This window comes from Phyllosticta capitalensis (assembly GCF_038381095.1).
Source record: "Phyllosticta capitalensis strain CBS 128856 chromosome Unknown BKA78scaffold_6, whole genome shotgun sequence".
Taxonomy (NCBI): Eukaryota; Fungi; Ascomycota; class Dothideomycetes; order Botryosphaeriales; family Phyllostictaceae; genus Phyllosticta; species Phyllosticta capitalensis.
Genome location: NW_027117444.1, coordinates 291,207 through 310,775, shown reverse-complemented (window position 1 = coordinate 310,775; position 19,569 = coordinate 291,207). Strand labels below are relative to the sequence as shown.

At 57.0% G+C, this 19,569-nt stretch overlaps 8 protein-coding genes and 1 non-coding gene across 9 annotated transcripts; 4 read left to right on the top strand and 5 right to left on the bottom strand.

Moving 5' to 3' along the window:
• Positions 1-815: 815 nt before the first annotated feature.
• Positions 816-1,655, bottom strand: BKA78DRAFT_267995 (uncharacterized protein; the record flags this gene model as incomplete). Its single annotated transcript, XM_066885489.1, has 2 exons — positions 1,643-1,655; positions 816-1,583 (listed from the first exon to the last, which is right to left on the bottom strand). Coding segments are annotated over exons 1-2 (774 nt in total), but the record flags the coding sequence as incomplete, so codon positions are not given.
• A 1,009-nt stretch (positions 1,656-2,664) lies between these two features.
• Positions 2,665-5,116, bottom strand: BKA78DRAFT_331794 (pseudouridine synthase; the record flags this gene model as incomplete). Its single annotated transcript, XM_066889916.1, has 2 exons — positions 2,665-4,596; positions 4,643-5,116. 2 exons carry the CDS (start codon positions 5,114-5,116, stop codon positions 2,665-2,667), a joined length of 2,406 nt encoding a protein of 801 aa, XP_066743095.1.
• Positions 5,117-5,234: 118 nt separating this feature from the next.
• On the bottom strand, positions 5,235-6,222 carry BKA78DRAFT_144688 (uncharacterized protein). Its single transcript, XM_066882848.1, has one exon. The coding sequence runs from the start codon at positions 5,992-5,994 to the stop codon at positions 5,353-5,355; it is 642 nt and encodes a 213-aa protein (XP_066743094.1). The 5' UTR covers positions 5,995-6,222; the 3' UTR covers positions 5,235-5,352.
• Positions 5,511-5,610, top strand: BKA78DRAFT_t125. The gene has a single exon. It is a non-coding gene; the product is annotated as a tRNA-Thr (tRNA).
• A 739-nt stretch (positions 6,223-6,961) lies between the features above and the next one.
• BKA78DRAFT_353372 (uncharacterized protein) lies at positions 6,962-8,112 on the bottom strand (the record flags this gene model as incomplete). Its single annotated transcript, XM_066891546.1, has 3 exons — positions 6,962-7,883; positions 7,940-7,989; positions 8,044-8,112. The coding sequence occupies 3 exons, from the start codon at positions 8,110-8,112 to the stop codon at positions 6,962-6,964; spliced, it is 1,041 nt and encodes a 346-aa protein (XP_066743093.1).
• A 1,645-nt stretch (positions 8,113-9,757) lies between these two features.
• BKA78DRAFT_144634 (uncharacterized protein) lies at positions 9,758-10,912 on the top strand. The gene has a single exon (XM_066882847.1). The coding sequence runs from the start codon at positions 9,787-9,789 to the stop codon at positions 10,450-10,452; it is 666 nt and encodes a 221-aa protein (XP_066743092.1). The 5' UTR covers positions 9,758-9,786; the 3' UTR covers positions 10,453-10,912.
• Positions 10,913-11,313: 401 nt separating this feature from the next.
• BKA78DRAFT_315875 (P-loop containing nucleoside triphosphate hydrolase protein) lies at positions 11,314-12,400 on the bottom strand. The gene is made up of 2 exons (XM_066888583.1): positions 12,248-12,400; positions 11,314-12,153 (listed from the first exon to the last, which is right to left on the bottom strand). The coding sequence occupies exons 1-2, from the start codon at positions 12,294-12,296 to the stop codon at positions 11,543-11,545; spliced, it is 660 nt and encodes a 219-aa protein (XP_066743091.1). The 5' UTR covers positions 12,297-12,400; the 3' UTR covers positions 11,314-11,542.
• A 333-nt stretch (positions 12,401-12,733) lies between these two features.
• Positions 12,734-14,396, top strand: BKA78DRAFT_296154 (uncharacterized protein; the record flags this gene model as incomplete). The annotated part of the gene is made up of 3 exons (XM_066886581.1): positions 12,734-13,217; positions 13,269-13,552; positions 13,599-14,396. The coding sequence occupies 3 exons, from the start codon at positions 12,734-12,736 to the stop codon at positions 14,394-14,396; spliced, it is 1,566 nt and encodes a 521-aa protein (XP_066743090.1).
• A 2,537-nt stretch (positions 14,397-16,933) lies between these two features.
• BKA78DRAFT_144591 (Gtr1/RagA G protein conserved region-domain-containing protein) lies at positions 16,934-17,993 on the top strand. The gene is made up of 2 exons (XM_066882846.1): positions 16,934-17,028; positions 17,076-17,993. Exons 1-2 carry the CDS (start codon positions 17,024-17,026, stop codon positions 17,788-17,790), a joined length of 720 nt encoding a protein of 239 aa, XP_066743089.1. The 5' UTR covers positions 16,934-17,023; the 3' UTR covers positions 17,791-17,993.
• Positions 17,994-19,569: the final 1,576 nt, after the last annotated feature.

Below are 19,569 nucleotides of genomic sequence, written 5' to 3'. Positions count from 1 at the left end.
CTCGTTGCAGCGACACAGGGAGCATTCGGGCAACGGCGCTTTGGACATAGACCTACCTGCGCTTGAGCAGTAAGATCGCGCTCTTTGCCATGATCGCGGACACGCCCCCAGTGAACGCTGGCCAACGACGTCGCTAAGTGAAGATCCGGAGGCGCCTAGTTTCACGTCCATTGTAACGTAACCTGAGGTCAACAAGCAGAGATTGCGGTCAAATTGAGTGGTGTCAATAGTTGAAAATGGTCCGTGAGAAATCTATTGACCTTTTGTAGTCACTCGCATCCCATGACTTATTATCCTCTCACTTGGTGAGCCATCGACATCCTTCATCGTCACTTGGTCCTCTCTTAGTCCTTCTTTCCCTTGGCCGCTCCCTTCTTGTCGCCCTCGACTGCAGTGTCTCCCTTCTTGTGCTGGTCGTAGCGTCCGTACTCCTCCAACAACGAGTCGTAGCTGGCCTGGCACTTCAGCATGCGAGTGGTCTCTCTGGCCAATTCCGAAACTGAGATCGGCATGGCCTTCTCTTTCATCTCCTCGTGGTAGCGCTCAAGCTTGGTGATCGATTCTTTGAACTTTTTGAGGGCATCGGCGTAGGCGGAGACAGCGGTGAGTTCAGCTGTGACGCAGTCCCACTTCCCCTGAAATTCTGTCTTCGAGTCCAGAAGCCGCTTCATGCGCTTGTTGAGTTCAACCATTTGGTTCTTGGGCTCATCTGTCTGGTCCTTGGGCTCATCTATCTGCAAAACTGTCAGAAAGGAGGGCATGATGCCATCCGGTGGCCAATTTCCAACATTGAATCCGGCGCATCCGTGCTGGACCAATTCTTGTCTTCTGGCGCTGTTCATGCCTGATTGCTCTGAAACCTCCATGTTCTTCACAGCTGCAATCGTCTGGGCGACGAAAAAACGGTGGTCTGGCAAGGTAGGGTATCCTTGGTCTCTTGGGAACTGGAACGTGACATGGCGTTTGCAAAGACCGGTCTTTTTAGACAGACCACGGAGGCTTCTAAGGTCCCTCCAGAAGAAAGGAAAGACGAGGTGGACGTTGGTAGTTTGTGGAAGAAGCTTTACAGCTTCTATCCACTCTGCGTAGATATCGTGGGCGTTGATATCATGGCCGTGGGGCAGATAGCTTTCTTTCCAACTGGCGAAAGCCTTGCGGACTTCCTCGGGAAAGGTGGCGCCGAAGTCGAACTCAACGTGTAATTCCAGTTTGTTGGAGCAGACTGCTGCGTGTGCAGCAAAGGTCTCGGCAAAGATGCGTAGAGCTCGCGGTGTTGAGAACTTGAACAGGATCCAAGGTGCCACGAGGGTGAGAAACTCTTCGGTAAGCTCTGTCACTTCACCAACCTCTTTTTGAAAGAGATCGCTTCGGCCACTTGCGCTGATCTCGTCAAGAAAGAAGCGATGGACGACGTCCATCGTGATGGCGCCACCCTCTGCCACAGTCTTGTAACTACGCTCCACCTCTTTTAAGCCTTCCGGAATGGCCGTGCAAGTGTATAATTGATTTCTGACTTCCGCGGGAAACCGTTGGTAGTCGAGTGCCTGCGAACTGGCTGTCTTCTGTCGTTTGGGCGGGGGCTCCTGCTCACAAGCGATGTAAGTATACAGCTCAAGGTACCATTGATGTTCGTCCAACGTACCTCCATCTTGAGGGTATTCTCCTGAGAATGCAAGTCTCAGACTCCGAAACTCGATGCAGTTGACGGCTGGATAGTGTTTGTGACGTAAGTGGAGCCTTTTAGTGAAGAGATTGCAAGTCTGCGGTCAAATAGGTCGATGTGGTTGTGATCTGGTAATGACAGCTACAGGCTTGTGCAACTGCGACACAGAACGATGTTCGAGTGTAGGTGAGGAAGCGTCTGTTCTAGCTCACGCTCGTTGATGAATACTCAGCCAGTCAAGCTCGTGGAAAGAGATTTGTGTGAGATTGTTCAGCGTTCGATGTCCAATCGCGTCCGAAGTGCTGAAAGAACGAGGAGTGGAGTGAAAGGAAGATGGTTCAGGAGAGAAGAGTGAAGGGTGTGGGTAGTACTTATGAACAAAATCTACGCTGTGTGCGGTGTTTAGAGGAAGGAGCCAGAGAGCAAACCGGAAGGAGCAAGGGGAAGTGCCTGCCTCCACTTGAACTTGTGAATCCACCAAGTCCTCTAGCAGTAAGACAAGGAGCATTCAAGCAACAGCACAGTGCGTCTTAAAATAGCCAACTCCTGGGCGGGGTGCTCGAATGCTCCCTGTAGTCGCGCTATAAGACTTGGGCGTTTGGCGAGTAACTTGATCTCAGATGCCTCAATTTTGAAATTGAGATAGATGCATACAAGGAGTGATCAAATACCCTGCTCTCCAAAGACCGAGATATCTAAGCTTTTGAACGGATGGCTACACAGAGCATTCGAGTACCCCTTCGCCCTGGTGCCCCCATTCCTTTTGCCACCGATCCAATGTACGGCGCTGAAAAGCGGTAAATGCAACCTTCGTCAGTACGGTGAATGACTTGACGAAGAGTAAGAGTTTTGAGCATTGAAAAGCGCCATTGCCAATCTCTACGGCATTCCCAAGCGCAATAACTGCATCAATGCTATTCTCATCCAACCAATGCTCTCCCCACCAACTTTCCCTTCAAAACTCTCCCTCCAAACCCCCGAGTCAACCACTCCACACCACCTCACCTCGTAAACTCGGGCCGGAAAGCCTGCGCACCGCCCTTCATCAACTCGCGCAACGCCACCGTGGCATACATGCTCGAACCCAGCTTGAACTTCAGCACAACCGCCAGCCTATCCTCCGCCAGCGCCTCAGTCGCCTCAGCGGGCTTCGGGGGCTGCATACCGGGCGCCGGCGTCTTGGCGTACCTATCGCCCTTGTCGACCCAATTGCGCTTGCGCGCCTCCTCGAGCGAGATGCCCTTGCCCTGCTCTATGAGGCGGTCCAGGTCGGTGGGGACGAGCTGGTCCGTAGCCGAGGCGCCCTCGCGGTACGTCTTGACGTCGAAGCCGACGCCGCCGGGCAGTACGCGGCCCAGCAGCTTGCGGTAGCCGCCCGGCAGGCTGATGTCGCGCCACTTGCGGCGCATGTCGAGCGGGTTGATGCCGCCGCCGCGCCGCTCGTCCAGCATGTATTCCTTGTAGTGGGCGCCAATGTCGTTGGCCGGGTATTCGACGTCGTAGCCTGGCGTCGGGAGCACCACGTCGAAGACGCTGTACAGGCCGGACTCGACTTCGGCTGAAGTCAGGGGCCGCGCGCGCTCGAACGGGTCCGCCGCCGCGTTGTCGCCTGCCGGCCGGATGATGGGCTCGCCGTCGGCGTCGAATTCCTCGAGGTCTTCGGGGACCGCGGCGGCGCCGTGGTTGGGCTCCTTGCCCTTGTGCTCGTGGACGAGGACCAGGTCGCCGGGGATGACGCGCAGGCCGTGGCGCTTGATGCGCTCGCTGGCCATGGTGTTCCACACGAGCGACTGGTAGGCGTGCGGGTACATGAGGCGCAGGTTGCGCGGCAGCTGGTACATGGCGCCCTGCCAGTCGGTGGGGTGCTTGAGCTGCTTGGTGCGCTGGTCCCTTTGGCCGAGCCACGAGATGAAGCGCTTCTCGGCCACGAAGCGCGCCGGCATGATCTCCAGCGCGCGGTGAGCGTTCTGCTCCGTCTTCCAGATGTGCAGTGCCTTGGCTCTCCTCCTGTCGTCGTCGGAGATGAGCGACGCTTCCTCTTTATCGTAGGCTTCGACGGCTTCTTGGCTGTAGGACATGATCAGGTCTATGGCAGTGCCCAAATCGCCCTTGAGCATGTGCTTTCCGATCGTGTCGGTAGAGACGGCGAAGGTACCGAACCGCTGGAGACCAAAATAGTTGATGAAGCCGTGGCATTCAAAGTGGTCCACGGCCTTTTGCAGACGTCCACGGGCATTCTCGGCGCGCTCCTCAATCGACTTGCCCTCCTCTTCGGGAAAGTGGCAGTCGCGCAGGGTAATGGTGAACTCGTTACCCATTAGGTCACCAAGAGACAGGGCCCTGGGCTTGTACTCAAAGTTTCCAATGCGGCAGTTGAACAGCGTCGCGGCCAGATCCGCCATTTGCGCCGCCGATATCCTCGTCGCGCTGATGCGCTGCACCGTGACGGCGCGCCGGTCCTTGGTACCCGCATAGCCAAACTTCCTGTCGTCCACGCGCAGCGCCTTGCACAGGAAGTTTATGATTTCCATCGTGTCCTTGTTCTCCTTGTAGAGCGTAAAGTGCAGCTGTTCGCCGCCCACCTCGAGCCAATTGACCTTGTACGCCTGGTTCTGCTTGTTGCCCCTCCGACCCACGCTCATGCCCTTTGAGTTTGGCGGCGGCGCATGGCCGCGCCTCACCTTGGGGTTCCCGGCAACGACCTTGATGATGCCGCCCTCCTCGGTCTCGGTGTTGAGGCGGTGGTTGAAGATTTCGCGGACGGCTTGGTGGGCGGCGCTGCGCTCAGCTCGGGCAATTGGCTGCGAGGAGACGGTGTCAAAGTCGCGGGCCTTGAGCTTGGGCTTGGAAACGACGTCGCGGTCGAGGGCGATGATGGCGTCGGCCGTGTCGCCGAAAATGGCCTTGAGGCGATTGACATCTGCTTCCGCAATCTACTCGCGTTAGCAGTCTGAACATTTGGTCTGGATTGGTACCAACCTCGCCCGAATTGGCCTTGGATTCTTCCTCCGGCCCGGGTGCAGGCTCCTCAGCAGGCTTTGCCTCCTCTTGCACCTGTTCCGCCTCCGCCTTCTTCTCTTCTTTTGCTTTTGCCTCCTCCTCTGCAGCAGCAGCCTCAGCAGCCTTCCTCTCGCTAGCCAAAAACCCCGCATCCTCATCCAAATGCCACACCTTTCCATCCAGCGCAATCTCATTCACCATAAAGTCATGGTAGCGCTGCTTGAGGACACCAACAAAGCCGCTCGCCTCGGGGCTGGTGAACTGATCTACGCCGACGCGAATCTCCTTGGCCAGCTGGTCGTCGAGGTCGCGGCGTGCGGCCTCGTCGCTCACGAGCGACAGCGTCTGTGACAGGCATGCGGCGCCTGGGTTCGAGGTTGTGGCGGCGTCATCGTCCGAAACTCGCTGACGCTTGGCTGGGCGGTCGGACGGGTCGAGCTCACGGTCGGCCATGGTGAGTCAGGGGTGTCAGAGCGGTAGTGTGGGAGGAAGAGGGTGGTGGGTAGGTTGTGGAAATGTTCACCAGACGCGCTGCGCGCGGTAGTTTTTCACGAGGCGCCACCTCGGCGGGGTGGCTTGCGCTGCAAGGCGGGCATGTTGACCCGAGCAGTCGACGACCACGCCGCGCTTCTGCGTTTCTCTTGTCCACTCGCTGCCGCAATGCTTCCATCCTCTCCGTCTCGATCGCTTCACTCCAATTGCCAACTTTCAGCCCCCAAGATTCTCACACTGTCCCTAAAAACGACCGCATTTCTCTTCTCTCCGTAATGATGCTGTATATATTGCACACAAACTTTTCCAAATTGCAAACACCTCCCTGGTGAATGCCCACATTCGCCGAAAGCCAGCCAGCTTGGCGCAGGGGTAACGCGTCGCACTTGTATGGAAGCGACTTGCTTCCGATTAATGCAATGCGAAGATCGTGTGTTCGATTCACACAGTTGGCAATTTGTTTTGACTTTTTGGTGGTCAAAGACGGAGGGAAGGAGAGAGGGCTGCATCATGTTTTGTTGGTCGGTTGAGTGGGAGTGAGGAGGTAAGGGGGTTAGGTTGGGCGCGAGGGGAGCGTGGGGTGCTTGTGGAGCTTGGAGCGGGGTTGGCTTTTTGCGTGGGCAGGAGTCGTTAAGCAGAGCAAGCAGAGAGATGTTGGCTTTTCTGCTTGTGCTGCTTACAAACACCATCACTATTCCAAAGAGAAAACGAGCTGCTTCACTCTCCCACGACGCAGCACCCGTTATTGTTGTCGTTTTTCGAAGGAGCGTACGTTTAGTTGGTCTGGCTCTGGGGTGCGTGACACAGCCACACCCGCGCGCCACACCCACCACCATCATCTACCCACCTAGTCACCTCCCCACCACCACTGCCCACTCCGTCGACTGTTCTAGCCCCAGAGACCAATCCAGACTCCAAGTCCTTCACGAAACCCACACGAGCGGTGTGACATCACAGCGTCAGCCCGGTATGTAATCGATGGACCCGCTGTTGCGGCTGAGGCAGGCAGCCCGGCCGCATGCTGACTGGCATGGGCTGAGGCGGTGCACGCACACAACCAAAGCAGAGGAGGATTTGATGTAACTGCAGGAACGAGGTCAGTCGTGTGTGTGACGTCGCGGTACGAATGGAACCTATACGTACTGCTCGGTCGATGATGTGCTCAGAGCGGTGGCAGCAAGAGAAGGGAGGGTGGTATGGGAGGAGAAGAAGAAGAAGAAAGTTTGATAGGGCAAGGAGGGGGCTAGAGAGAGATTTGAAAGTTTGCAACGTATATTCTGTATTATCGAGGCGCTATGCTATATCTAGGTAGCCCGTTGGACCCATGTGAGATGTTTGTTTGTGCGTGCGTGGATGGGTTTTGTGTTGTGTGGTGTGGTATCAGAAGAGGTTGTGTGTGTGTGTGTGTGTGTGTGTGTGTGTGTGTGTGTGTGTGTGTGTGCGCGCGCGTGGGAGAGCCATACGCCGTACCTATCTACAGATATGGTGGTGGTAGTAGAAGGGGCTCAAGGTATGTGACGGTGCTCTTCAGAGCGCGGGGGGAGAAACCGGCCAAGGTGGAAGAAGACGGGAAAGTTGCAAAACAGGAGGAGCCATCATCCGAGACAAGACGAGACGAGACGAGAGGAAGAAATCCAGCAGACACGAAAAAAACCAATCAACACCTCCAACACCTACAATGATGCGACTCTTTGCACACGTCCCATGAATCCCAGAGACGAGAAAAGAGACAAAAGGACCAAACACCATCCAAAACACCTCCGCCAGCATTGGAGAAAAGAGAGACGAAAAGGCTAAACTCGGCATTTACCTCACAACGTGACCGAGCTCAATCTCGGTCCTCCGCTCCTCTCTACTTTTTGCTCGCGTGTGCTCTCCGCCTGCCGCCGCTCTCGCATTCGACCGTCCCCTATCCCAACTCTTGCTCTGCTTGCTAGGCACCGACGACGCGCCCACGGCATAATACTCGTGCAGGCCATGAGGCGGCGCCCTCGCAGCAGCCTGGGGGCGCATCATGGCGCGCAGGGTATTCATGCGGCGGGCATTCGCATTGGGGCTCGCCGCGTTCTCGCCGTCCGACTCGTCGTTCTGGGGGAGGTCGATGCGGAAGGTGCTGGTGCTGGCCGAAGGAGAGATGCGCGGGTCGTTCTGCTGCTCGCGCTGTGCTGCTAGTAGCTTGGTCCACTGCTCGTTCACGATTTCCTCCTCGGTGCGGTAGTAGGGGCGATAGGGCTCCCCTTGCTCCGACGGCGGCACGTAGTCGGGCGGCAGCCGCCGGACAGAGGGGAACATGTTTGCGATCCACGCGTCGTAGGGCGTGACCTCGGGCTGGAGATTGGCCGACGAAAACGGCGCGTTGCGCTGGTCATGGCTGAGCTTGCTGCGCAGCTTCGAGATGCGCCGGGAGGTGAGGACGAAGAAAACGGCGTACAGCACCGTCATGCCGGCCGACAGGACAATGGCGATGATGGTGGCGGCGTTCCATTGCGTGTGCTGGTACACCAAAAAGTTGTACAGGGCCGTCAGGAGGCCCAGCGCCGACGACGAGATGGTCGGTAAGAAGACGGATTCGGTCTGGAATGTCCAGCTCCGGATGGCGACGCAGACGACGCCCGTCAGACAGTAGCCGACGATGAAGAGCGCGATGACGAAGATGGTGAGGATCTTGGGGTCGATTGCTATCATGCCTCGCGGATTGTCATGGAAGAGGGGAGTCATGATGACATATCTATGGCCGCCGCGTGGTCAGCACCGAGAGACTGGGACGTGGAATTGCGCACTCACCCTCCGAATATCATCCATGTTGCTAGCAGAGCAGTCACTCTCCAATACCACTAGAACTGCATCAGCTCGGGCGCTTGGCAATGGGCGGGCAGGTGTTGACCGACAGGCACAGCTTCTCTCTCGGCGTTCAAGTCGCTCACGGTCATGTACTCGTGCTGAGGCCGCGGCGACATTGGAGTCTCGTCTTGGGCGCGGATGAAGGGCTCGGACGGTGTGCGTCAATGTGCCAGCAATTGGACCTCAGGCGGCGGTCGGCAGCTACCCCATGCGCGTATGTACAAGACGGTCGCGTCGCGGTCGTCGCGGAGGGAGGCAGGCGGGCAAGCAGGCGCAGCACAGCGTGGCAGCGCAGAGCGCTTCTATTCTTTCTCGAGTCGGCTTATGCGGGCGGGAGGGGAATTAGGGTTCTGGAAGATGATGCGAGGAAGAAGACGAGCGGCGCGCGGAGAGAGAGGTGTATGACAGGCTCGTCGCACGAACGAGGGCGGCGGCGGAGGAGAATGGCAAAGTGCGGTAAGGCCGAGGGAGGTGTGGATTACAGAATTAGGGCTGTACGTGTAGCCAACAACAGAGTGACGCGCAAGAGGGCAAAGCAAACGGCGGCAGGCAAACTTGGAAGAGAGAGAGATGGAGTAGAGAAATGTAGGTAGCGGCAGAATAGGTAAATGTAGTATCAAGCACGGGCAGCGCGATCAAAGTGGAGAATACGACGCAGCAGCAGCACCGTGACCACCTCTGCACCGCACGAAGGCAGCGGCGCGGCTGAGGCTGAGAGATGATGGACGCACATAACTGAGGAACGGCTAGGTAGACATCAGCGAGCCGACAGTTGAAAAGACCATGCAACTGAAGGAACAAGGAGCAGTATTTCAGCCACGCGCGCGGGAGGGCTTGGAGTAGTTTCTGAATCGTCTCTTTCAAACCTCATCTCGCCGGGTCGGAGGTCAAGTCCCAACAGAGAGTGAGAAAAGTACACAAGTGGGACTCCCGCCGGGCGACATGACCAGGACCAGGGCTCCCTCGGCCTCGGTGCACCGCCCAGCCCCAGCCATTACATTGCCAGGTCTCGGGTCAGCCTGCAGCCATAGCTCCCGTTGTTGATCAATGAGCAAGCAAGCAGTTTGACGTCGACATGGAAAAACATGTTGAGATGGAGTTGGAGTTGGAGTTTGGCGCTACCCGTTCCGTGTGTCGTACCTCGAGACGAGAGAGATGCCCGAGCACATGGCATGTGGCCTCCCATCCTCGGGTCGGTTGGCCGCGTCGGCTTGGCAGCTGTTTTCTTTTCTTTTTTTCGTCTTGCGCGTCCAACGTTTAGACCTAACTCCATTAGATACATCTTCTCTCGGCGTCAGCTTGAAGCTACGGTAGTAGTTAGGGTGTAACGCGCCAGCTCAGCATCCCCCTTCTTACATTTACGCTTGCGCCCTGCCCGACCAACGACGACCAACCGCGCGCGACGACTCCTTGGTTGATGTTTACCCGGTCGTCGTCGTCGTCGTGTCACTACTCCAGTTCTGACTTCACCTGACAACGTCGCTGGTCGGCGCGTCCCGCGGGCTCGTCACCGGTCCCCAACGGTGTAGATAGAGACGATACCGGGCTCTGAGCGTGCCAAGGCGTGTTGATGGCTGGCTGTTGGCGTTGACTGTTGCTGCGGGCCGGGCGGAGACATCCAGGGACATGGCTGCTTCCTGGCGTCGATCCAGCTCCCACGACAGCGTCAAGCTTCAACTTAGAGTCGTTGCCATGACGAAACTCGACCCGGCCAGCCAACCACCGCGTCCTTCCCCCACCCCCCCCCCCCCCCCCCCCCCCCCCCGCCAAAAGAAACACCCACTACAGCTATGCTGGCTGTCGTTTCTTGCTCACGCCCTGCTAGTCTAGCTAAACCTGACCTTATCCCAAATCATGCTGCCTTTCCCTTTTGCTCTTGGTGTTTACTCTCCTCGTCCCTCCTCACCGGTGCCGACGGCCCTCTTCATGCTGCTGCACTCCTCCTCCTTCTTCCCCTTCGTCCCTTTCTGTCCTTGGCCTGCATCTCCCACCTGACCGGTCCCTATCGCCCTGCATATCTCCTGCTGCTACTCCACCTGCCATCTGGGCTTTTTATACTGCATCCCGAATCATTCGCTGCTGCCACCTCCAGTCAGACGCCCCCCACACTCGCCCCAAACCTTATACCACCTACATCTTCAACCTGCACAAGCGGAGCCGAGGGGTATCTCTCCCGCATCCGGTGGTCGAAAAATCTTCGCGCACACTCGCTCTCTCACACACGCCAGCCTCCACCAGAGGGTGTGCGCCGTCCAATAAACAAAACACCCGTCAACCCACACACAGCACCACCATGGCATCGCTCTTCCTCGGGTGCGGCGCACTGCTCTCGCGCAAAGCACGCGCACGCCGCAAGGCGCTCCGCGACGCCGAAAAGGAATACCGCGCAAACTTCGACCGGTACCGCTGGGAAAACGAGCGGCGCGTCCAGCGCATCCAGAGCACCATCTACCTGACTCCCGTCGACGTCCTCCAGCAGAACCACCACCAGAGCCACCAACAACAGTCGACCGGCTCCCCTCCGCCGCCCAGCTACGACGCCGTGAGGAGAGAGGTCGCCGCCGATGAGAGGGCAAAGTTGACCGCGTCGGCGCACGAGCGCCCCGAGAGCGTCGTCCGCACCAAGGACTGGGCCGTCGCTGCTTGAGTGGGTGTGCAGCTTGCGCTCGTTTCCTTCAAGCCTCATCCAGGCGGCATATTTCCGTTTGATCTTTTGCTTTTCGGCGAGCGAGGCGTTATCCCGGATTGTTTGTTTTGTAGCCCTGGCAACAAGGGAAAAGAAAGTCCCCGGATAATTCTTTAACAAGTTGAAAGAGTCGAAGCGATCTTCAGGGAGGAATGTCTGGTCGTTTGCAAAATTGGAGGGCTGTCTGATCGCCCCAGTTGGTTGATTGCGCCTCGGCTGTGGTCCACGGTGCCGAATTCATGTAGTTGAGAAAGTTTCATGTAGTGCTCGGCTACGATGCATAGAGAATGAACCAAATCAATCCCATTCTCTTTTCTCCATGATGACTTGGGGCGGTGGTTGCGAGCCGTACAGTAGTTTTTGGCTTGACCGGTGATCCAGGAGGCGTGCTTGAGATGAAGTTGCAAATGCTCGTGTGCTCCTCATAACCTTAGAATCTGATCGACAGGTGCCGGTGGCCTGATCGCTGTGGCCTGCAATCACCCGCACACGACACGTGGGCGATCTCTCTGTGTTCCCCACGACTCCACGGATTAAGCTCTGCTTATTCTCCTTTGAGACGAGATGATTCGACATTAGCCGGTGCCTGTGTCCAACGCGCGGGAGCAAATCAGCGCTGAGAAGTGAGATGATAGATGTGAATATTTGAAATCTTGAGGGTATCTAGTGACCTGTATGATGATGGAGCCGGCGCTGGCCAGTCTCTTTGCTGAGGGAAAAGGTGAATAGGAAAATGAAAAACCGCGGTAACCTTACCGTCCAAAACTCCAAAACATCGACATGCGAACTCCAGGCGATATGGTTTCCTTCTCCTGCAGCTTGATACAGCTCTCCGCAGCAAACTCAGGCTTGCGCAGAGTCTACCGCATAACCGGCGGTCTTGCCTCCTTGTTCCATTTGACTCTGCTACACAGCCAGTCGACAGCCTCTTTGACTCCAGTCCCCGTCAATGCGCTGCACGGTAGCACGCGGCTGTCTCTTACGGCGCCGCCCTTTTCGCCCTCAAAGACCTTGCGCACCAACCCCTCTTTTATGCGCACAACCTCGACACAGTCCTCGCGATCTTGCTTGTTGGCCAGCACCAGCAACGGCACGCCCTCGGTGTCTTCATGCTGCAACACGTCTTCCAGCACCATGCGACACTCTTGTAATCTGCCATCGACCTCGTCCTCGGCATTGCGATCGCCCAGCTTGGTCAGGTCGGCGTCGCCAACGTCGCTGCTGTCAATGACGAAGACGATGGCGTGGCACGAAGCGTAGTAGCTCTGCCAGAGGCCGCGCAGTGAATGTTGGCCGCCGACGTCCCAGATCTTGAGGTACATGTCCGGAAGGGTGATGGTTGAGACATTCTGGCCGACGGTGGGGACCGTCTTGAGCTTGGGGTGCAGGGTCGCGTCGTGGAGGGCTTTGAACTGCTCGAGCAGCGTCGTCTTGCCTGCATTGTCTAGACCGAGGAGTAGTATCGAGTATTCTGTGCAATCAAGTGTCAGGACGCAAGCCTCGTGTATGCAAAGGCGATCCGTTGCTCAAGGCATTGGGGTAGATGGCGGGTTGGAGGTACCGACCTTCTTTGCTGGTTGCGTACATGTACAGGCCTTTGAAGAGATGGTACATGGCTGGAAATGCGCGTTGGGAGGGAACGAGGGCTCCGCGCAGAGAGAATGCGTCGAGGGTGTTGGAGTTTTGGTGGGAGAGATATGAATAGAAGAGGGACGCGCGGGCATTCCATAGAAGCGGAATTGCGACACGTCTGGTTCGGAGAAAGTCATTTCCCCGCATATCCCTGGCTCTCATGACTCGCCAAAGCTCTCCCGCATCCGCAGCTTGCTTGGAACGGAACCCATCTGGACTGCCAAACAACAAACATTGACCGCGTCTTGACGCGAAGCTATCGCTCTCGTTTGGTCAAGCATCGGGCTTCTCTGTAAAAGCGCATCAAATTCCCGCCAAAACACCACCGAGCTGAGTGATTCCGATCAGCGTCCCTCATCAACACCTATTGCGTCATCGCATCGCATCCAACCCGAACGCACCCATCGCACGCCGCTACCATGGCGCCCGTCGACTCCGACGTCGCCAACTCGAATCGAGACCCTCTGTTTGCCATCTTGTCCAAAGTCTCCCTCGTGGCCGTTTGCCTGGGCGCTGTCGCCAGCCATCTCAAGAAGGCGTCGCAGACGCTGCCCCCTTCGCACACGACGCGCGCCCGCACCGAGCGGAGGACGAAAAACATCAAGCGGCTCTCCGCACTTGCCGCTGTCAGTCTTCTGGTCCTGCTCTACCACTCTACCAGTGCGCTCGTGGCCTCGTATGATGCGTGGGCCAAGGACAACGGCGAAGACACCCCAGGCGCCCTCTGGAACGGCTGGTACGCCGGCGATGAAGACTGGAACTGGCAGCTTGGTCGCTGGTGGCAGGATATGAGGCCTGCGCGAGAATTCATCAATGTTGCGCTCGGGACCAACAAAGGGCTCTGGTGGACCCAGCAACTTCTGGTCGCCAAACAGGCATTTGCTGCGTTCGCGGGCATCGAAGGTATACTTCTAGTGCGCAGACCACCATTCCCAGGCTAACTTGTGCCGATAGGCTATCGTCGTGACATCCCAAAGCTGCAAATCTTGGCCCTCTGGCCGATTGCTGAGTTTGCCGGACTGAGCGTGGCCCAGAGTCTCTTCTTTGCCATGATACTGCTCAGTCCTGTATCTTCCCAAGTCTCCCTGTCAACACCGCACCCTGCCGTCTACCTGACGGTCGCGTTGGCGTCTACTGCGTCAATTTGGTTCCTGCCCAATCAAGGATCCAGTAATGTTTCGAACGCCGCAGGGATATCTTTCTACCTGCTTCAGGCATTTCTTGCTGTGGGAGTGCGGGTAAGTCGACATGCCTGAATCACAACCGCCAGCTAACGTTCTTCAGATTCTTCCCAAGGGTCTGCGAAAAGACCACGTGAATGCGCACGCTTCGCGTCACTCGAGCAGCACCATTTATCGTGCTTTAGCTGCGGTATCGCTCGGGTTCTTTGTCCACCGTACGTTTTGGGGAGGCGTCCTCAAATCGGAGGACCGTTTCCGACCCTCGCACAACTTCATTTGGAACACGCATCCATACGAGGAGCGATCGGTGTTGGCCAAGTTGGGCTCGACCATCTCCAAGCTTCTCGAAGCCATAGGCGACGAGCCCATCATCAGCGCAGTGGCCTGGGACGTGGTGCTGACGGGCTTCACGCTCTGTCTTTGGGCTGCAGTAAGAAACCTGGACGTGAGCGAGATGCTGTATAGCATCGTGCCTCTGCCCCGTGGGGCCACAGAAGACGAAAAGCACGTGTCTTTCAAGCAGCCGACTCCGCAAGTCAAAAAGGAGGAGACGACGGCAACCAGCACTTCAGCCTCGCCCCCTAAGCGTGGGCGCGGTCGACCTAGGAAGAACTCGACGGCTGCTTCAACACCCGCGCCCTCCGAAAAGCAGAGCAGTCAGCTTAACAGGCGCAGCTTGCGCAACAGGGCGGCGGCGGACGGTGACACGGCTGAGGACCCCGACTACGAGCCGACGGCTGCCACGGCAGCACAGCTTGCCCAGCAAGACCACGATGAAGAGTACGACGAGACGGTCAAGGAAGAGGCGGTGGCGGCGGCGCTGGCTTGGGGCTTGTCAATCTTTGGCGGGCTGGGCTTGGTCAGCGCGGCTGTGATGGGGGCAGAGTCGAGGAGTAGGTGAGCAAGGTGAGCAGAGGCTCAGAGCAAAGTGTGCAATTATGATTAAGGTTCAACGGTTGCCCAGGAGTTTATGCATGGTAGGTTCTGGCTTTTTTTGGGGTATGGTTCTGGAGGCAGCAAAAGAGTCGAGACTGGCTTGAATCATGGGACGTCATGTCGGCGGCTCTTTTCGGCGTGGCGCAGACGGGGGGTTGGATTGGTGTTCTGATCGAGTTCCTGTTTTGAGCGGCAGCTGTCTGAGAAGGGCAAGGAAGGGGTGGCGGATGTGACCGACGGCTCTGGGTAACGACGGGACGTTTCTGTTGCTGTTTTCTTTTTCATCTGACAGGTGGCATGGATTTGCTGTGTGTTTGATAGATGATGCAAGTCTCCGCGTAGGTACTTAGCAGGGCATCTGGCAGCAGCGCTCCGCGGGCCGAGAAAGATCTGAGATGTCAGATGTGATGGGCAATTTTCCGTGCCTGCTGTGATGTACGCCATGCATTCAGAGCTCGGCGCAGACGAGGGCCTTGGTGTTTCGTATCGTTTGAGAATTGAGAGGTCTTTTGGTTCAGCAAATGCGAGGAGAGACGTTTAAAAGCAGTCATGCAGCGCAGAAAAGGCCCGTCGTGAAATGTGACAGGGGCCCAGCGGGCAGCCGTGTGGATGCCGGTTCCTTGCGTTAGGGCGAGACGGGGAGGCGGATGGACAAGGTGATGGAGCATATGGGTTCATCGGCCCCGGATGCCGCTGGCAGGGCTGCATAGCGTTCCTTTTTGGAGTCTTGGTGTCTGATTGACCTGGTTACACGCGTGCCTGGCGTGCGAGGTGAAAGGAATTTGCTGATGGGGGCTGCGTGGAGGCTATCGTGGCAGTCGTGCTCGCAACATGGTCTCAATCTCCATCATGACAGTGATTGATGACATATTGTAACAAGTGGTGGTTGAATTTTGAATTTCCCCAGCATTCCGGGCAGTGTAAACGGGCCGCAGGGTGGTCGGATCTGGCCTCTCCTCCTCCACTGGCTCGCCGGCCTTCTACCGCTCCGTCTCCCGCTCTCCCCAGTCAACCAGTCCTCGTCCCGCCGACTCGACTCAGCCATCGCCCACGCATCCGTACAGACTCCCCGATCTCTCGACCCAACCATCAAGCCATCTATCCAACCAAGCCGACCAACGGCCCGAGCTGTGCTTGCCCCAGGCCTGAGAGACCGAACCCGCAAGGGACGCCTCTGCCCGCTCAAAGTCCGTGCTTGGGCACCAAGTGCTCCGACGACTTTTTATACTGCCGGCCATGATGAAGGTGAGGGCCCCCGTTTGCCGTTTTGTTTTTCCTCGACAGTCGTCTATCACTTCAGTCGTTCCCCCTTTCTTCTTTCCCCCCCTCGTCGTCTCTTCGTCTCGTCTCTTGCGCTGCCGGCTTTGTTCGGCCTCGTCCTTACTGGACCCCTTTCGTCCTTACCCCTGCGCCAGTTCTCCTTGGACTCCCTACTTCTCCCCGTCCGGCTCTGCAGCTCAGCCCTACCGTCGCACATTTTGCGCATCTTGGGCGACATTCCCGAAAAGCTCTGCATCTTGGCCGCCCACTCTGGCATTCCTGCCAGCGCTCGCGTCGTGTGAGAAAGCCCTTCTTGTGACACGTTACTCCCCTTTCCATTCCCTTGGACGCTTCCACCTTCGTAATCCTCCGCCCCGTCCACTGCGCTGGGTCAGGAGCAGGATCTTGCCTGCTGCGCTTGCTCCCGCACAATCGTGTATCCACTGAGCCTGAGACATGATATCCAATCACACCCCTGTCCCCTCTTCACCTCTCCGTACACCTGGACTTTGCGCACCACTGCTGTAAGACGTCACGGCTTGGACGTACTCACTCCTTATCTCCCATTTCAGTCTCTTTCTTTTCTCGAGCCGCCAGTCTTCCTGACGTGTACATTTTCATGTACCCTGGAGCCGCTCGACCCGCTGCACCTGGCTCTGTTGGGCCAACCCGCCACTTTTTTACATCTTCACCTTCCCCCCCATAAAAGAGCTCGAAACGTCGCGACAAGATGAGGGCTGAGCTTGCTTGAGCACTATTCCCCGAAATTCATCCTTCTCCCCACACTTAACGGGGCTGGCGACATCATCGGCGCAACTCACTGTTCACCCTGTTGCCCACACCCCTGGGCCACTCTCTGCTTGACCCTGCTCTCCGTTCTCGTCACACTACTCCATGGCATCCTCTTACCTATCCATCCCAGCGCCCTGCGAGCCCGGCCAGGAGATGGGAGAAGCGCTCCACTGCAATCCTGCCGCGTTCGACAGGTTTAAGCCTGCTGCAAAACTTACTCTGATGCGATATCTTCAGGATCTCCAAAATGCTGATATCCCGCCGAGTCCTGTCACCCCTCGCTACCACACCGGGCGTCTTCCAAACAGCAAAGCTGGCGATGGGAAGCCGAGGTTGCTGTTGATGGGCCAGAGACGGTGAGTTTTTTTAGCCCTCGCGGATGACGTGGGATTAGTCCATACGTCTTGCACGACTGCAACATGATGTTGACTTAGCATTTGTAGAAGCGGCAAATCGTCAATATCGAGCGTCGTCTTTCACAAGCTACCGCCGAGCGAGACGCTGTACCTGGAGACGACGACGCGGATCAAGAAGGAGTCAATGCAGTATGTTCACTGCCCGCCATTTTCACGTCAAAATTAACACCATACAGCTCCTTCATGGACTTTCAAGTCTGGGACTTTCCCGGCCACCTCGACTACTTTGATCCCGCCTTTGATGTAGACAACATCTTTGACGAAATCGGCGCACTCATCTGGGTGATTGACGCTCAAGACGAATACCTGGACGCAATAACGCGGCTCAACACGACCATACTAAATCTGCAGCACCACTACCCAAACATCAACGTCGAAGTCTTTGTCCACAAAGTCGACGGGCTCTCCGAGGACTACAAGAGCGACACATACCGCGATATCATCCAGCGCGTGCAGGACGAGCTCTCCGACGCCGGCTACGAGAACGCGCCCGTCAGCTTCTACCAAACGAGCATCTACGATCACTCCATCTTCGAGGCCTTTTCCAAGGTGATCCAAAAGCTGATCCCGCAGCTGCCGACCCTCGAGGCGCTGCTCAACAGCCTCTGCAGCACGTGCCGCATCGAAAAGGCGTACCTGTTCGACGTGCTCAGCAAAATCTACATCGCCACCGATACCAGCCCGACGGACATTGGCAGCTACGAAATCTGCTCCGACTACATCGACGTCGTAGTAGACGTGAGCGAGATTTACGGCTGGGACCGCCCCAACGACAACGGCCATGCGGATGACGGCGAGTCTGAAGAGACGGGCAACAATGATGCCGAAAGCCTGATCACCATGGAGCGCAAGGGCAACAACTATCTCTACTTAAGGGAGATCAACAAGTAAGTCTTGTTTTTCCAGCTTTTTCTCCAATGCGTTTGGTTGCGACGAAACCGCATGACGGCATGACGTTGCCCCTCCGCGGCCGCTTCGAAGCGAGATCGACCGCCGTAGCCGAGACGGGGATCATCTGGGAAAAAAGCAATCTCCAGGCGTGGCCCAGTAATGATCTCCGTTCCGCAAGTGCTGGCCACCTCGGGTCGCGCTTCGGGAGTGATCAGCAGACTGCCGACGTTGCGTTGCGTTGCTTTGCGATGTGTTTGTTGCGTTGTTGTCGTCGTTGCTGTCGCTGTTGTGCTGGCAGGCAGACAGGCGGGCCAGATAGCACGACCCTACCCTTCCCTTCCTTACCCAACACTTCCCTGTCCCATCCCATCCTGCCCCTAAACCACCAAACCAAAGACCAAACCCTCAGACAACTGACACACCGCACCTCCCAGATACCTCGCCCTCATCTGCCTCATGGCCGACGACAGCCCCGCGGAAAAGAAGGCGCTGATCGACTACAACGTCGGCGTCTTCCAGGAGGCGCTTGCCCAGGTCTTCCCGCGGTAACAAGAAACACGAGATGCTGCAGCCGCCTGCCCGCTCGCACGTTTGAATGAAAGCCGCCTCTCTTGCGTTGGCGGGAGTGCATTCAAAGGTCATGGCTTCGTCGCGCCGGACGGCAAACCAGCTTCTGTGCTGGTTATGGCGGAGGAAGTCGGCTTGGATGGGGGTTGTGTGTGTGTGTGGAGCAGGCGCGGTTCTGGGCTCACTTCCTCGAGGAAGACGGAGACGCCGCGGGAGTCGACAGGAGTGAGATGATGCTGCGCTAGAAGAGGGCGGAGGGAGAGAAGCGGCGACGCCCATACGGGATGGTCTTTTTCCCAAAAGTTTTCTTTGGTTCTCCTTTTTCGTTGTTGGTGGGCGGTGGTCTACTTTCTTGCTTTGCTTGGATCTTTCAACTGTGTATATTTATGACTAGTCTGCACTCTGCGCGAATCTCGAATATGATATCCCCCTTTTTTGCGTTCAACTTTGGCGGCACAGTACAGCTTTTGTGTCGTCGCACTTGCAGGTGCAAGCGCTCGATCAGGACATTCTTCTGAATCAAGAATCGTCGTGCTTGGTTTTGAGGTCTGTAACCCAGACGTCTGAGAGGCGGTGGGAGCTTGAATGGATGGCCTTCTTTCTGTGAGGGAGTTGGAATCATAAAGTCTTTGGGCAGGAGGATGGAGGTAGTTGTTAGGTAGGCCCACGGACGAAGGCTGTTTAGTAGTCCCTCCCTACACGCCCGCGTCTCTCGATTTTGGAATCACTTGGCGTGTGCGTCGCACCTCGCGATTTTTCATCGATGGTACCAGACCCGAGGTTTGCAATCATTCCACCGACCCACTCACTGTATTCGCACCGCGAAGACTGGACCTTCCTTCCAGCCCCTCCTCCCTCATTGCCTACCAGCCTGCCCTTTGCCAACTACGCCTCTTCTCAGTAACCGCGCATCTGATGCCTGCATTCGTAAATCGTGCCTGCAAGCGTGAAATGCAGTTGCCGTGACGCGGACAGGAGAAGGTTACTCACTGCGGCCCCCCTCCCCCCCGTCCTAGAAGACGTTCTTTGCACGCCAGAGCGGTCCCTCACCGCATGGGATGGCATGCATGAATCTACATGTTTTACACGGTACCGTGTCTGCGTGCCTGGTGCCTGGTGCCTGATGTCGAGCGTTTGGCCTGGCCTGCCTGCCTGCCTGCGGATGCCTTGATGGGTCGGCAGTCACCGTTTCATGTCCATTCCTGTCGTTTC